We start from the raw sequence: 16580 nt of genomic DNA on the forward strand, positions 1-16580 counted from the left end.
CTCTAGAAATTGTGGCTGAGTATCTTTGGGCCTAGAGTATCTTTTGCCTATCTTTTGAAAAGATAATAAATGAAAAAAAAGTTTGTATTTTACAGGATGACATCTACATAAAATATTTACCATACTGCGTAACATCCTGCATAATTATTTCATGTACATTGCTAAATAAATATTCAGCATATATAAGGCATATATCTTTAAAATGTTAATATCATTTGGGGTGAGAAACAGGTGGAGAATTTTTGTATTGGAAAATGTATACAGAAATAGAGCTTGACATCTTGCTGTAGCATCTTCAAGTGATGTTACGGTAACTGACTGCCTAATGTTCGTTATTCTCGTAAAAATATTCCAGTTCTTTGCTTTTGACTTTGTAACATGACCATTCTGTGTCACACTCTTGGGGCTGCAAAGAAGACAACCACTCTGCAGTTCTGCTAGCCACATCTAAATATCCTTTAAGGAGTAGCTGAATAAGGTCTAACTGGGGTGGATTGGTTTCCTGAAAGCTTCAAGGGAATCTGTCCGGCTTCTCTCATGATTCATTCTCATGTTTCACAGACCTGTGCACAAGTTTTTCACAGTGAATCATGTTATGTTAACATGTGAGTAAAAACAACCTTAATGTCCCTCCCCAGAAGACAGAGCAAGAGGAAAAAATAAAAACCAAAAAATTGTCCTTGCCTTGGGATGCTGATGGCATTCTTGAGCAATGTTGCCCAGTAAAAAACAGACTTAAAAAAATGTCTCCTGCCAATGAACAAAGCTTTGATAGCAGCTGAGCATCCAAAATAAATTATTATTTTTTAGAAAATGATAAGACCTTTTATTATTACTGTGGGTCTTCTCTAAAAAGTATTGTTTACCACTGCAGAATTATTTATTGTTGTAATTGTAATGAGGAAGAGCCTTTCTCATTCTCATCAGTCTGACGATGTCCTTTCTGGTTGTCTTCTGATATGTTTGACCTCTTCTGTAATGTTCGATAAGATGTGCAATAATGAAGATAGCCTTGTTTCATGAAGTCTGTTTTAGTCATATAAATGGATCAGATAATGACAGCATGCACTGAGGGTAAAGGCACACTCTTTGATCCACCTGTGAGAAAACGGTGAGAGGATTAACCTTCTTTCTCCTTTGCCTTTGAGAGTAGGGAAATTCTGTGTACTGGTAGTCAAAACAGCCGATGTTTTCTGAGCTATGATTTTAAATGCAGCCCTCTGACCAGTTGTTTTTTCTAAATGAGCAAGTTCTTGGGGCCAGATGGAAAGCAACTTATTTTCAGAGAGCAGGAACTGCTTTTTGTTTGTTTATACTTCAGCGTGCCTATTTTTGCCACTCCCATAGTCTATTGGGGGCCAAGCTATTAATTAGAAACAGTGTACCTGTGCTAGAGAAATAAAGAATTGGACATGCTGGGCTGACTGGAATGAGTTTTTCCATGTTTGAAAGCATATACTAGTTATTTGTTATAAATTATATGTGCATGCTTATTGACTAGATTTCAAAGGATTTATGAGATCATAAGGAGGAGTTGTGGCAGCTGAGTCAACTAATCTCTGCTCAGGAAGCCTGAACTGCAGCTGGACTTCTGACAAGGTAGTGTTTGCCACTGCACTGAAGAAATACACACTAGCCTGCCTCACGTGAGGTTAAAAACCAGAGGGTAGTGATTGTTTGAGTGATATACCGTTCATTAGAGGTCATTAGACAAGGAGGTGGAATGACCAAGAAGGCCAGTGAGACACATGTTCTCTGGGTGGGCAAGACTGTTAGCTTATTAGTTAATTTATTGTGAAAGTAGCAATTTTGTCGTTCTTTTTCCTGTTACGTTGCATCTTACTTGTTCTCACTCAGAAATGAAATAAAATGCAAAAATTGCTTAATGCCCAGCTGCCATCTCATCAGAAGTATTATAAATAGAAAGTGTTGCCAGGCACCCAGCTTCTAAAACTCCTGTCTCTTTTTCTGGTTCCTTGTCTTTTATGATAAAAGACTGTTGCAGAAGGGGAAGACTCACATCTTTGACTTCTTCTCTGTCCAGCTAACCTTTGCTTTGCCACTTCCTATACCTGCATTATAGATGAAGGGTGAGATAGTTGCAAGACAGCTTGAAGGGGGGAGAATCTCTCTTCCTTGGCCAAACACTCGCTGCTGTGTTTAGCTGTAAGACCATACAAATGCCTTACCTCATGTTCAGGGAGAGCACTTGATCCTCACCACTACACATGGACTACTTGTTTTTAATCCCCAGCACCCACAACTGTTGGATCAGAAGTCTTCAAGTCTTCTTTTTAAAAGCTGACCGCATATGACTGTATGGTAACAGCACATGAAGTCATCCTGCTCCGTGAGATGAGGCTTGGCACCCAGCTGTAGCAATCCCTCTATGCAGTTGCTGGAACTGCTTTGAGTTCAGTGGGAGTTCATGCAGGGAGCAGCAATTCATTTGTACACTGTCAGCTGAAAAACTCAGGCACGATTTTGCTGGTTTTTGGGTCAACCCACCTGCTGCATAAATGTCTTCAAAGTATTTGAAAACAAAACAGTTTGAATGCAGTAAAAATATTGTTTGGAAATGCTCTTCTGAATTTGATACCTGCTGAATGCTCTTGAGCATTCCCATGTACGCATGTTTTTTTATACACGTTGTTTGGGTAACTCTACCAAAAGAAGCTTATGCCTGTTATTCCATACAAAATGAAGGCTTGTGCATAAACAAAAGTATTTCAACTTTTTGAGACGGTTTAAATATTAAATTAATCAAGACGTAGACAAGTAAGCATGGAATTGTTTGTATTTGCTGTGCTTAATTTTCAAATTTAATAGCCCAAACTATTAACCACTTCTAAATAGGAATCTCATTTGTAGACAACCTTACTCAGTTGCAAAGCCTGAAACTCTCCATTCATTTATTTCTGAACTGGTTAATGTGCGTTTTCTGTGAATCTAGTCAGGTAGCTTCTGTTACTGTCACAGTTTTCTTTTGAAAGTGTTACAGTGGGCATGAAGTTAGTAATGGCAAGCCAAAGCAGCTCTTCTTGGCTGGGGTTGAAAGGGGGTAACAACAAGGTCAAGCACTTTGAGTGTCCGAACCACGGTGAGCACAGAGCTGCTGCACAGAGAGTGTTGTGTCGTCAGGTCAGCCAAGTCAGCCCACCTGGCTGTCTCTCTCGGTTTAGCCCCAGCAGCCACAATCATCCTGTAGAAAAGGGCACTGTGAAGCCATTTGCTGCCCTTGTTTTGCCTGAGGTTTGCCTGAAGTCAGGTAGTGTTACAAAAACACACAGGTGGGGAGTTCATTTAGGCCGAGGAAGTGGCTGTGTGTAACTGCAGTAACCGCTGCAGTGTGCTCTCACGTAGGCATTACCTTTCCAGGCTGTCCAGGTGCATCCATTTGTAACATGCTCTCAGGGACAGTATCTACTCCCACTGATGTAAATCTAGCGTAACTTTCTTGGACTCCATTAAATGGAGTTTAAGTTCTGTTGACATGGACAAGTTAAACTTTGTGGCTATGATCTAGCTGTCAGGTTTGCATTTGTGGTGCAGTCTGCCTTTAGCACGCAGGTGGGAAAACTGCGGAGGTTACGGGACTCCTATCAACGAGGTCTTGTCTGTCGTTACAGTGTATGACTCCCTATCCTTTTAAATCCACGGGTGACTTTTTTTATTTTTCAGGTCACTTTACAAAGAGGTTTTTTCCTCTTGCTCTGTGGTAGAATTGGTTAGCAATTGGCTTTATTTGAAAGGGAATCGAGCTCCTTTTTTGTTAACATGAACTGCGTGATCCCTTATCGAGAGATGTAATATTCATTCTGCTGTCATCTCATTCTGTAAGGTTTCCCTACCATGCCATATACTAGCTAAACGAGACGTTTTCTTTGCCCACACCCCCCTTAGTAAGGTGCAGTTACACTAATGTTACTAATTAGGCAGCATGCATACTGTGGGCTGCCTACTGTTGTTGGGTATGATTTCTACCCCTTCGGTTCTGTCTCAGTCTGTGACATGCTACTCTTACTTGTTAGCCAGCACCACAACGCAGATCAGAGTGGGTACATCTCCCTTGTGCAGAGCTTGGCTTGGAAATGCGTGCATTTTACTCTTTCAGTGAAGTTGGACTGTGTGGTAACCAGCTCAAAGTACCTGAATAAAAAAGATGGATTTTTGTTGAACAAACATGGAAAAATAATCTGCATATCTGACATTTGGTTTTACCAGTGCAGTAAGGTGAGCTGTAGTAGCTCCCGATGTCACCCCTGTCCTGTTCCTCCTGCGTTCAATGTGTCGTGCTTCTCCTTTCTTGGTTTCCTCTTCTGCCATTTTGGGCAATGGGCCCAAACCCGTGAGCAACAATTTCTGCTTCATTTCTCTGAGATTTCTCTGATATATCTACGTCAAAAAAAAAAAAAAAAAAAAAAAAAGGCAGCTGAGTATGGTACAGAAATGAGCATAGACAGTTTTAATTTAGCACACACCATTCTTCACTTACCATTTGACAGGAGCGAGGTGTTCCAGTCCTGTAATCTGAACAATTAATGTTTTAAGTAATTACCTGTCAACTGTGATGGGTAAGCAGCAAAAATGGACAAATATGGGTAGCGCCAATGCTGTTCTCCCAGGAGCATTGCTTGCAAGGACAACTATGTGGCTTTACTTTTTGGAGAGCAAAGGGCTCCTCTTTCCCTTGTGTGACGTGTAGTTCAGGGGGTGCAGCAAGCACCCTGTGTGGGTATGGCCAGGCTGCTTTGTGAAACAGCCTTAGAGGATTCAGCCAGGTGGTGAGTGGTGTTTGGAAGCCTTTCTGTCTTTATTATTATTATTTTATTGTGTTTGGGTGTTTTTTTTTTTTTCGGGGGGGGGACGACTGAAAGACTGAAACCAGCCTGGTGTTTATACCTAAGTGGTAGGAGACCAGTACAATTAACTTTGAAAAGAATCCTAAGCACCTTGCAGCTGTTGTAAATGAAGGCTCTTAGGAAAAAAATATGTAAAATGTGTAAAATGCTGGCTCTGCTCTAGAGTTATTTCTGTCAGCCACTTGTTTTTCTAATACTGCAAAGCCCTGTACAGTGTTATGTTGGGAAATGAGTACCATGCCACAAGAGAGATTTCTGCCCCTTTTAAGATGCCTGTGACCACTGGGCTCTGAGGACCAAGGTGCTTTTCTAAGAGTAAACCTAACCCTGACCTCCTCAGAGCTGGGAAGGTGTACCTGAGGGTTGATTGCAGGTTGTAATACACCTACACAGTCTCCTAACCTGTATCACACCAGGTTGATTTTAGTGACCTTTCCAGTTGGGCAAATACTAAACTTAATTTGGGGTCTGACTTTAACTGTCTTGCATATCACCATCCCCAGGCAAGGGACCTGAAACTCTTTATGCTGGGCAGAAGCTCAATGACAACGAGTGGCACACTGTTCGAGTCGTTCGGCGTGGAAAGAGCCTTAAGCTGATGGTGGATGACGATGTTGCTGAGGGTGAGTGCAATGTATGGTAGTTCTGGTCATCACCTTCATGTCGCTGTTCCCAGTCTCTTTTCTTCCTTTACATACATTTTCCCTGTTCTTGTGTATCTTTTTTTTTCCCTGCCCCAGTTGCTTCTTGTATATTTATAAGGGCTATATTGAAACTAATGTTCAGCTGTGTGAGACTAACTGCCCAGCCTGTTCCAGAAACTTCTATGACAATCATAATATCTGAATGAAGTGATTATGGGATAGAGGAGCTTGCACATGCCCAGGAGTGCAAAGGTGCTGAGCATCACAGTCTCTTGTGCCAGGCTCTGTTTGGAGTATGTTGTGAGTATACCTCATTCCGGAGCTGCAAACGTGGCAACTTCCTGTGCAATAGGAAGAGAGCTAGAGGTCTCTAAACCTTCCCTCTGTACAAACTTTTCTTCAACAGTAAAACCACATTTGATAGCTATATTAGAGAATATAGATTTGTCTCACTGTTCTTTTGTAACTTCCTGTGTCTGTGGCTCAGAGCCATCCAGAAGAAAAGGCAAATAGAGCAGTTTGCTCCCAACCTTCTTTGAGAGGTTAGGGAGGACCCTAACTCACCAGAGATTTGGATGGGTCTGGTGGAAAAGGTGTCCCTGCCCACGGCAGGGGGGGTTGGAACTAGATGGTCTTTAAGGTCCCTTCCAACCCAAACTGTTCTGTGATTCCGTATCTTATTCTAATGTACAGAATGTGACAGTCTTACTTTTTTTCTTGCATATGCTAACAGCTTTTTGAGCTTATGATTCTTTTTGTAGAGAGATGAATTTGAAGGGGGGAAGAAAAGATCAGTCACTAAGAAAGGCGGGTGTGTCTCAAGTTAGATTTGCATTAAAATGACCCAGGTACTTTATACTGATCTATTTTCATTACAGAGCTTTAGAGGTGATATTTTTGGTCCATTTCCCCAGAGCTACAGAAGCCATAAACTTCTTTTTCTTTTTGAATGGTGGTTTAAAATTCTCATAGCTGTGTATAACTGCAGGAACTGGGCGTTTGAGGAAAACACCAGCAGTCTGAAAGCTGATAATAGAATCACACAAAGAATGGTAACTCTGGAGGCGGCACTGATATAAGTATATTCATTTGGTTGTGACCCATGCTGTTTCGCCAGATGCTGCAGGTCCTCTTTCCTAGCTTCTACTTGAAAAACAATGAGAAAGAACGGCTGCCGTAGGACGTAAGACTCTGGCGCTGCCTATCTCTGAAAAAAAAAAAAAGTTTTTTTCTACTGTGTGAATGCAATTAATTGCAGGTAAAGTGTTAATTACATTATCTGGAAAGCTATGAGCAGGATTTTGAAATAAGCCCAAAGATGTAGGTTTACAGGAAAATGTCTTGTCCTCTGAGGTAAATATATTCTGTGCTCTAGGCTGAAAATTTGCAAGAGAGAGTCAGAGAAGAATATGAAAGAAAAAAATGCCTTCTCCATGTAGAAATTGGCAGAAACTTGATCTACACTAACTTGGAGGAAAGGGAAATTTTATTTAAGGGGGAACTCTCTGAATTAGTGAAATATGCTGCTAAATGCATCATCCTGTTTACTTTTGCATATTAACAGAACAGATCTTCTGGATACGATTTTTTAGCAAGCACCATGAGGTGGCACTCTCTACATTACCAACTCAGTCCCCAGAAATGCCATCTGTTTTTGAAGTCTATTTTTCATGAACCTGAGTTTATAAATAATAATGATACAATCCTATACTAAAATAGGATGTGCATATGTACATGTATATGAATTACATAATTAAAGATGCATTACAGCTAAAAATATCTGTTAAAAGAATACCATCGTGGGGAAGTCAAAAGTCAGAGAAGCCAGAGTTAAGACTTGCTGTTCAATCTGCGTTCCACTTCCTGGAGTAGATCTTAAATGATGTGGTCACATAGATTTTTCCACTGGATTCATGCTGTCTTTAGGCATAGATCAGAAGTCTAAATTGAGCCCTCAGTAAAAATAAACAGCCTATTTGATTGCCACCTTCTTTCTTACTGCTGCTTTGGAATAATGAACACCAACTAAATTTTGGTCTAAATATAGAGCTGTCGATTTTCTTTTTTTGTGTGTGTGCCACTCATCAATATGTTTATACAGAACTAAGAAGTTGTAATTGGATTTATTCCTGTGTTTGTTTCATGAAGTGAGTAGCTTTTTTTTCCACATTTTACAGGTTTGGAAACAGTGCACCAGATTAAAGATGGATGTATTTGATACCAGTTTGACGTGATTTTTGGTCACTTACATGCACAAATATTCAGTGTGTCTGTAAATAGGATCCTATTAGCTCAACTGTGCTACTTGGAGAACTAGGTCTAGACAATTAATGACCACCTGTGATAAATTTGTCATGAAGTGAATTATGTGTCTTCCCGCAGGAAACCTAAGGCAGAGACAGCATCTAGTTTTCCTGGACAGCATTTTGCTGTCTAATCGTAAAACCCTTCTACATTCCCTCCCTCCTTCTCCCTACAACCAACCTCAGAATATCAGTGATAAATGAGACATAAGTACAGCAGGCATGTTCCTCCCTACATCTTACAAGCACCCAAATTCTATAGCGGAGGCTGGAATTTCTTCTGTCTGCTACCACTTGAGCTAACAAGCTGCTGATTGTGGTAGTAGTTACGATACTCTGTACAGACCAGGGTGGGAGAATGAGAGGTGAACTCTGCATGTGGGGCTGACAGACAGTGGATTTCACACCATCATTCTTTAGGAAAAGACATCTCTGTCCTGATTCTGATCTTGTGTTATCATGCACTTTTCAGCCTTTTGCTGAACTTCTATCTGTACTACCACTGCCACTGCTGTCCTATATTTTTCTTAAGCCAGTCCAAGTATTGTCACTTTTTACCTTCTTTAAAAGCCTGGGCTCTTCTTTTCCACCCTCCCTCACTCCATTTCTTATGCCTCCTATATTTCAGTTTCTTGTCTGGGTGCATTCCACCTCTCATAGGTTTGACACCCCTCCCTTTCATCTTCCTGCACCCCTCCTTTCCCCCTCCTTCCCCCCCCCATCTCTACATTTTAGTTTTCTAACCTTTTGAAGTAAGGAAGCAGGGTTTGTTTATTTTTAAGATTTTTTTTTTTTTTGGAAAGAATATACAATTCTCTTGGCTTGGAAAAAATCAAAATTTTGATTACACTAAAACTGAAACAATCCGTAATAATCACAGTAGTGGATTTCAGATGGTTCGTCTAAACAGACTTTCCCATACACAGCTTCAGTTCCTATGAACTGACATTTTTCAAAATAAAATATCTCTGGTAAAGAACTGTTTTTTCTGGATTCAAAAACATTTGTATTAGTACTACAATTTGGATTTCTGAATAATCAGAGATATTCAGCTGATTTCATTTACTTATAAGTTTGTCCAGTTTTATGTGCTTAGGTTGTTGCTTTCCATGTCAGTGGTCACTGTATAATTTGTATAATTGTATAATATTTAGATCTACTGCTAAAATTGTAAGTGAAAAATAAATTGATGTAGTATTTTGTCTTCATATTTGGAGTAGATGCTTGAAAAAATTTTTTTCTAATAACTGTTTTTCACTGCCGTTGTCCAAATGTGATCAAGTTTTTGTGAAGTATCAAGTATATATGCACTTTGTATTTGATCATGAGAGGCGAGTTAAATATGTAATGTTCAACAGGGCCTAAGCAAGACAGACTATCAGTTCACTTAATCTAACTCTTTATATACCAAAATTCAGGATGTATCATCCAAGTATCTTATAAACATTTCCAGCTTTACTTTTATCCTCAATGGAAAAAGATGTTGCAAACAGGAAAATTCACAAAAGGCCTATCAGTATGGTGGTGTGTTTTTTTTTTATTATTTATTTATTTCTAATGCCTGGGAACTATTTAGGTAAGAAACAGCAGGAGACTTCAGGAGATAGTAGAGAAGATGAGAGAACTTCTAAACCCCAGTGGATCTGTCTTGGGGAAATGAAAAAGAGAATTTTCCCAGAGCTGAGGTATGGTGATCAGTGAGACTCAGGTATAGTCCCAGTGACTCGGATATACCTCCTGCAGTGAATAGTCAAGTTATGTGTATACACTAATTGACCAGCAGATGCAATAATGCAGGATATTATTGATAAATTCTTCCTGTCTGTAGCCTACTGGAACCATTAATTCAGGTCTTTATCTGTGTGTCAGTTTTTCACAAAACTAGTATGTGCTTATATATTTTTGAACTTTGTTTTTCTTAAACCTGGTGGAACTTCACCAGAGTGCTAAAATGTTATTGGAGGAGGAGAACCACCAACAGGTAGTATGGCTGCCTAAGCTTTGTGTCCTTTGGAAAACCTTCTAAAATTAAGTTACCCGTCCAGTAATTAGAACCATAGAACAGAATCATATCATAGAATGGCTTCAGTTGGAAGGGACCTTCAAGATCCCCTTGTTACAACCCCTCTGCTGTAGTCAGGGAGGCAATCACCTCCCTCAACCTGCCTGCCACTCCTCTGTTGATGCAGCATGGGATGCAGTTGGCCTTCTGGGCTGGAAGTGCACACTGCTGATTCATGTCAAGCTTTTCATCCACCAGAACCCCCGAGTACTTCTCCGCAGGGCTGATCTCAGTGAGCTCTTCTCCTAGTCTGTACTTCTGTTTGGGATTGTTCCAGCCCAGCTGCAGCACCTTTCACTTGGACTTGTTGAACCTCATCAGGTTCACATGGGTGCACTTCTCAAATTTGCCCAGGTCCCTTTGGATGGCATCCTTTCCTTCTGTTGTATCAACCGCACCACTCAGGTTAGTGTCATCTGCAAACTTGCTGAGGGTGTGCTTGGTCCCATTGTCTATGTCATTGATGAAGATGTCTATGTCATTGATAGCAGTACTGGTCCCAGGACAGACCTGTGACAGATACTACTTGTCACCGGCCTCCACCCGGACACAGAGCCATTGACCACCACTCTCAGGGTGCGACCTTCAAGCCAATTTCTTTTTTATTGAATGGTCCACCCTTCAAATCCATCTCTCTCCAATTTGTAGATTGGGTTGTCACACGGGACTATATCAAAGGCCTTGCAGAGATCCAGGTAGATGACATGGGTCAGTCTTCCCTTGTCAGCTGATGCAGTCACTCTGTCATAGAAGGCCACCAGATGGGTCTGACAGGATTTACCCTTGGTGAAGCCATGATGGCTGTCACAGATCACCTCCTTGTCTGGCATGTGCCTTGACATTGCTTCCAGGAGGATTTGTTCGGTGATCTTTCCAGGCACAGAGGTGAGTCTCACCGGTCTGTAGTTCCCTGGATCCTTCTTTCTACCCTTTTTAAAAATGGGAGTGATGTTTCCCTTTTCCCAGTCACCAGGAACTTCACCTGACTGCCAGGACTTTTCAAATATGGAGAGAAGCTTGGCAGCTACATTAGCCCAGTTCCCTCAGGACCCTGGGATGCATGTCGTCTGCCCCCATAGACTTGTTACGTGTTCAGTTTCAGCAGGCGGTCTCGAACCTGCTCTTTGCTACCTGTTCTTTGCTAATTACGTTAGTAGAATGTTAGAAAGTTACTCAGATAAATATGCAAAAGAAGGAAATGCTAAAAGCATGTGTATCTGTGCTTGTATGCTTTATGGTAATACCTAATTTCATACTTGCTCCTGTGCTTTTTCCAATTTTGCTTCCCTGCGGATATTGAAAAGTACAATATAGCAAAAGGATTGATGTAGGGCTATTGTAGTAAAAGAGAGGCTTGTTTTTAAGATCCACTTTGAAAAGTCTGTATTGAAAGAGACAGCATGGTAAAAAGAGGGAAGGGACCTCTACGTAAGGTGTCTGAATATTGCCTGGATGAGTTGATCTGTCTGCTTTAGAGTTACTATGGAAGGCTACAAAAAGTTACTCAACATTTGGGATTCCGGGCATTATTTCTAGAAGTGGTGACCCTCGTAACCAATGGGAGCTGTGAAGTTCTTATGAATGCCACCAAATTTGATGCAACATATTTCCTGAGATCCAGAACTATTTATATATTGACCTCTCTTCCTCAGCTTTGTGTATATAAAATTGGAAATAACATCCCTGAGTCTTGTAGGAGTTTTCAAAGAAGATTATTAGAGTATAACTTGCACACTGTACTGCTCAACACCTGTGGTGGGCTGGCTGTGGCCAGCTGCCAGGCGCCCACCCAGGTGTGCTCTCATTCCCCCTCCTTGACAGGATGGGAGAAAACAGGCTGAGAGTAGTTTGAGAGAGAGGGAAATCAGCAATTACTGTCATGGGCAAAACAGACTTAACTTGGGGGAAATTAATTTATTGCCAATTATAAATTTACTTGGATGGTGAGAAAGAGACAAAACTCGAATGCCTTCCCCCACCCCCTCCTTTTCTCAGGTTCAACTTCACTCCTTTCTTCCTGACTTGGTAACCGGGGGTTGTGGTCAGTTCCTCTCTGCCGCTCCCTCCTCCTCGCACTTTTCCCCTGCTCCCGTGTGGGTCTTTCCCACAGGCTGCAGTCCTTCACAAGCTGCTGCAGCATGGGTCCTCTTCGCTAGCTGACAGGAAAATCTGTTCCAGTGTGGGTTCTCCACAGGTCGTGGTTCCCCCTGAGCGCCTCCACCTGCTGCTGTGTGGAGTCCCTGTGGCTGCTGTGTGGGCATGTGCTCGGGCATGGCCCTTCATGGGCTGCAGGCCGATCTGCTCCAGCGCCTGCAGCACCTCATCCCCTTCCTTCTTCCTGGACCTTGGTGTTTTCAGGGCTGTTTCTTGCTCTTTTCTTTCCTTGCTCCTTGCTTGCATATGGTATTTTGCCCTTTCTTAAGCATCTTTTCTCTGAGGTGCCACCAGCTTGGCTCAGCTGAGTCTTGTGGGGCTGGAGGTGCTTGTTGCAGCTGTCTGGAGCCGGCCATGTCTGGCCTGAGGCCTCTGGCTTCTCCTCATGGTGGGTGCCCCTTCAGCCCTGACCCTGCTGCTGACAGCTAGACGTGTAAACCCAGAACCGCACCACAGGAACTCTCATGGAAAAAATAACTCTGCTTTGTAGCAGAGTCTGAATAATGGACGTACACTGAATGTGGAGAAAAGAATTAAGTGTTGAGTAAATGTTGATGATTTGAATATTATTCTTGTTGTATGCTAAATGGCACAAGGTCTGCGTAGAAAGGATATTTGTTTGTGTGACCAAGTGGTTAAAACTACCTTAATGAAGAAGTACAGAGTACTGAAATAAGGTTATGTTTGTCATGGTTTTCATTCTGATGTCACTCAGCTTGTCTTTGTACTCTAGTCTTTTAGCATACTTTGTATTTCATCTGTATGTATGGGCTCTGTGTATGTACTGATGCCTAGCATGCTTACTGAAGCATTTAAATCTGCTTCAATGGTACTCTGAGATGTTTTGTTAAGCTATCTCAAATGTTTTAACTGAGAGGCTAAAATCCATCACAATATGATGAATAACCCAGGAGCTAAATTGATGATTTAATATTTATTGGGCTTTTTACCTGTTGCAATCTTGCATGTTTCCTTCCTGCTGTACTGCTGGGCAGGGAACTTTAAAACTAGAGAAATAACATCAGGCTTCAGGAGAACAACAGAATACGTGTTATTAGGTTTATTGACTATTCTTATTCTGCTTTTTTAAATCTTAATCTTTGTTTATTGAGTATTTTCAGACAATGCACTTGTATGGGTTATTTCAAAAGGGTCTGAATTGTTTGGCAGGTGGACCATTGGATTGGGTAGGTCACTTCAGGCTTTAAGGGAGAGATCTAGTTTTCTTGGCAGGCAATGAAGCCTATGTAGCACAGGGAGAAATACAGGGCTGACTATCCATGGCCCTTCAGTCCTGTTTTACCCCATCTGCCAGGTTTTGGTGGCTAGTACGCTCAAGTCTTTCCACCAAGACTCCTGTCCAATTTTTCTCATGTAGGATTACGTTAGTACTGCTATTAGTTTGGATACTGGAGGTCAACACAACAGGCTGGGAGAAGAGTGGCTGGAAAGCTGCCTGGTGGAAGAGGGTCTGGGTTGATAGTCAGCTGAATTTGACCTAGCAGTGTACTCAGGTGGCCAAGAAGGTATTCTTGCTTTTATCAGAAGTAGCGTGGCCGGCAGCACTAGGGAAGCGATTGTCCCCCTGTACTTGGCTCAGGTGAGGCTGCACCTCAAATACTGTGTTCAGTTCTGGGTCCCTCACTACAAGAAGGACATCAAGGTGCTGGAGCACGTCCAAAGAAGGGCAACAAAGCTGGTGAAGGGTCTAGAAAACAGGTCTTATGGGGAGCAGCTGAGGGAACTGAGGTTATTTAGCCTAGAGGAAAGAAGGCTTAGGGGAGATCTTATTTCTCTCTACAACTACCTGAAAGGGGGTTGTAGTGAGGTGGGGGTTGGTGTCTTCTCCCAAAGAATAAGTGATAGGACAGAGAAAATGACCTCAAGTTGTGCCAAGGGATTTTTAGGTTAGATATTTGGAAATATTTCTTCACTGAAAGAGCTGTGAGTCATTGGAACAAGGCTGCTCAAGGAAGTAGTTGAGTCACCATCACTGGAGGTATTCAAAAGATGTAGATGTGGTGCTTAGGGATATGGTTAGTGGTAGAGTCGTCAGCCTTATGTTAATGGTTGGACTTGATGATCTTAGAGGTCTTTTCCAACCTAACTGAATTTATGATTCTGTATAACCTGTTACTGATCTCTGGGCTTCCTGCCTGTTCCTTGTTTCTGTTCTTCAGGCACAATGGTTGGTGATCACACACGTTTGGAGTTCCACAACATTGAGACAGGGATCATGACGGAGAAACGTTACATCTCTGTCATCCCTTCCAGCTTCATTGGCCACCTCCAAAGCCTCATGTTCAATGGGATGCTTTACATTGACCTCTGCAAGAATGGTGACATTGACTATTGTGAGCTGAAGGCACGCTTTGGTCTCCGCAACATTATAGCTGACCCTGTGACGTTCAAGACCAAGAGTAGCTACCTGAGCTTGGCCACCTTGCAGGCTTACACATCGATGCACCTCTTCTTTCAGTTCAAGACCACTTCAGCTGATGGTTTCATCCTCTTTAACAGCGGTGATGGAAATGACTTCATTGCAGTTGAACTAGTCAAGGGGTAAGTGAACATTCCGTTGTTTTCTACCAGGGTTCCATGTTAAAGATAAGCTTAAAATACTTGCATGAAGACAAATTCATCTCACATACTTTCTGTTTGCTGAGGTTTATGACAAAGCAGTTGGATGTAAACACTGTAGCTTAAGGGACTCCCCATTGGCTTCCCCCCTGTGACTTAGGGAGATTCACTTTTTACAGCATGAAATACTGAACTTTCAACTCCTTTAGATTTGGTTATGCTAACATTTTGTCTTGTTAACCTTGCAGAGCAGCACAGAGGAGGAAATGTGCCCAGGGTTCTGAGTCTTCTTTTTTTTCCTCTTCTTCCCCTCTTCCCCTGCAACAGACCTGGTGCATTTCTGCCACCTCCACTGAAGGGGGAAAAAAATCTTCTGGGCTTCCAAATTTTTCTTGTTTTTCTTCTGGTGATGCTCAAGAAAAAGCAAACTCAGCTTACTTTTGAACAACTGTATTCTTTTGGCAAGGTCAATGGCTTTAAAAACAAAAGCACCTTTGTTAGTTGAATAAATGTTTATCTTGTACTCATCTAGATACAGCAAACATGAATTCCATGAATAGGCTTTACTAGTCCTGTTTATTTCAGTATAACTAAGGAACTAATGTTCAGTTTGTTTCATTTTTTCATTTTTAACTTTGCATGTGTTTCTGGGACATTGAGTAATAACTTAAAAAGAGTCATGAGCTCCTGGCTCTGTGGAGGGTTTAATTTTGCTGTTTCTTTTCTAAAAAGAATATTTCTCTCTGTCCTCAGGTGGATTTCTGTGTTTGAACTATATAAATAATTCAGGGTAACACTCTCATGACTTCAGTCTTTGTTAGGGTCTTTATATTTTGCCAAAAGATGTGCTAATTGTTTTGCAGCTGTTTGAATAAGCCTATGCTCTCATGTGAATTTTAGTACAGTATTTTGAGTGAGTTTCCCAATTAACTTTTTAAGGGGGTTATTCAAAACTCAGAATCTGGGGAATAGGTGCCCTAAATAAGCGTGTCTAGTGTTGTTCTTCGCTACATCTATTGATCTTACCTGTTTTTAAAAATAATTATGTGCATAGTCAAAAGTTCTTGTGGATCTGCAAGAACTTTATGAAAAAGAGGAATATTTTATTATTAGAATCTGATTACTTCAAGTGTCATCTTCTCAAAATACAAATTCTTCTACTTTTTTTGTAGAAAGAACCGTACTTTTTCAAATCGGTGGCTTAAAATTTGGCTGACTAGAACTTTCTAATGCAGAGACACTTCACTTCGTGACTTGCTTAGGCTATTTTTTATCATCTCTAGCCCTCATCAGTAGTGCTAGATTTGTTACAGAATTTTAACTGTTTTTTACTATGCTTACAGGTATATACATTATGTGTTTGACCTTGGAAATGGACCTAATGTTATCAAAGGCAACAGTGACCGTCCTCTCAATGACAACCAATGGCACAATGTTGTCATCACCAGAGATAACAGTAATACACACAGCCTAAAGGTGGATACTAAGGTGGTCACTCAGGTTATCAACGGTGCCAAAAATCTGGATCTTAAAGGTAAATTCAAAAAGAAGGATGTTTTCCTTCATCCCCTTTATTCTGGCAAGTCTTAACCAGTACACGAAAGAGCTAATAGAAATCATGGGTTTCAGAACAGTAAATCTGGAATTTGCTGATTTTTGGATTTCAATTCCATTTTTCTCTTTTTCTGTTTGGCAACTTCCTGTAGCAGAATAGGTCGTCATATTTTGTTTTTGCTGTTGTTTTTTCCTCAAATTGGTCAATCTACAGTTTTCTCTAGTTAAGATACAATTATGTTTTTGTTAGAAACAGAGGAGATCCTGGAGAAGTACAGCTGTTTACAGCATGTGTCTTGCATTGAGGGGTGATAGGTGATGAAATAGGATGCTACAATGATTGGCAGTGTGCGTCTGTGTGTGCAGACGTTAAAACTGTTGGAAGCCCAGGACTGTGGAATATAGGGCACTAGTGCTGATG

The 16580-nt window shown here is 41.3% G+C and overlaps 1 protein-coding gene across 7 annotated transcripts in view; it reads left to right on the forward strand.

Annotated features, from left to right (window-relative positions):
* NRXN3 (neurexin 3) overlaps positions 1 to 16580 on the forward strand; it is a 993270-nt gene that overhangs the window by 416166 nt on the left and 560524 nt on the right. For all 7 annotated transcript variants that reach the window (XM_080594088.1, XM_080594091.1, XM_080594092.1 and 4 more), the window contains 3 exons: positions 5366 to 5485; positions 14206 to 14587; positions 15949 to 16139. In XM_080594088.1, the coding sequence (XP_080450214.1) occupies positions 5366 to 5485; positions 14206 to 14587; positions 15949 to 16139 (693 nt within the window). The remainder of the gene's footprint in view (positions 1 to 5365; positions 5486 to 14205; positions 14588 to 15948; positions 16140 to 16580) is intronic.

This window comes from Anser brachyrhynchus, assembly GCF_964034855.1.
Source record: "Anser brachyrhynchus genome assembly, chromosome: 5".
NCBI lineage: Eukaryota > Metazoa > Chordata > Aves > Anseriformes > Anatidae > Anser > Anser brachyrhynchus.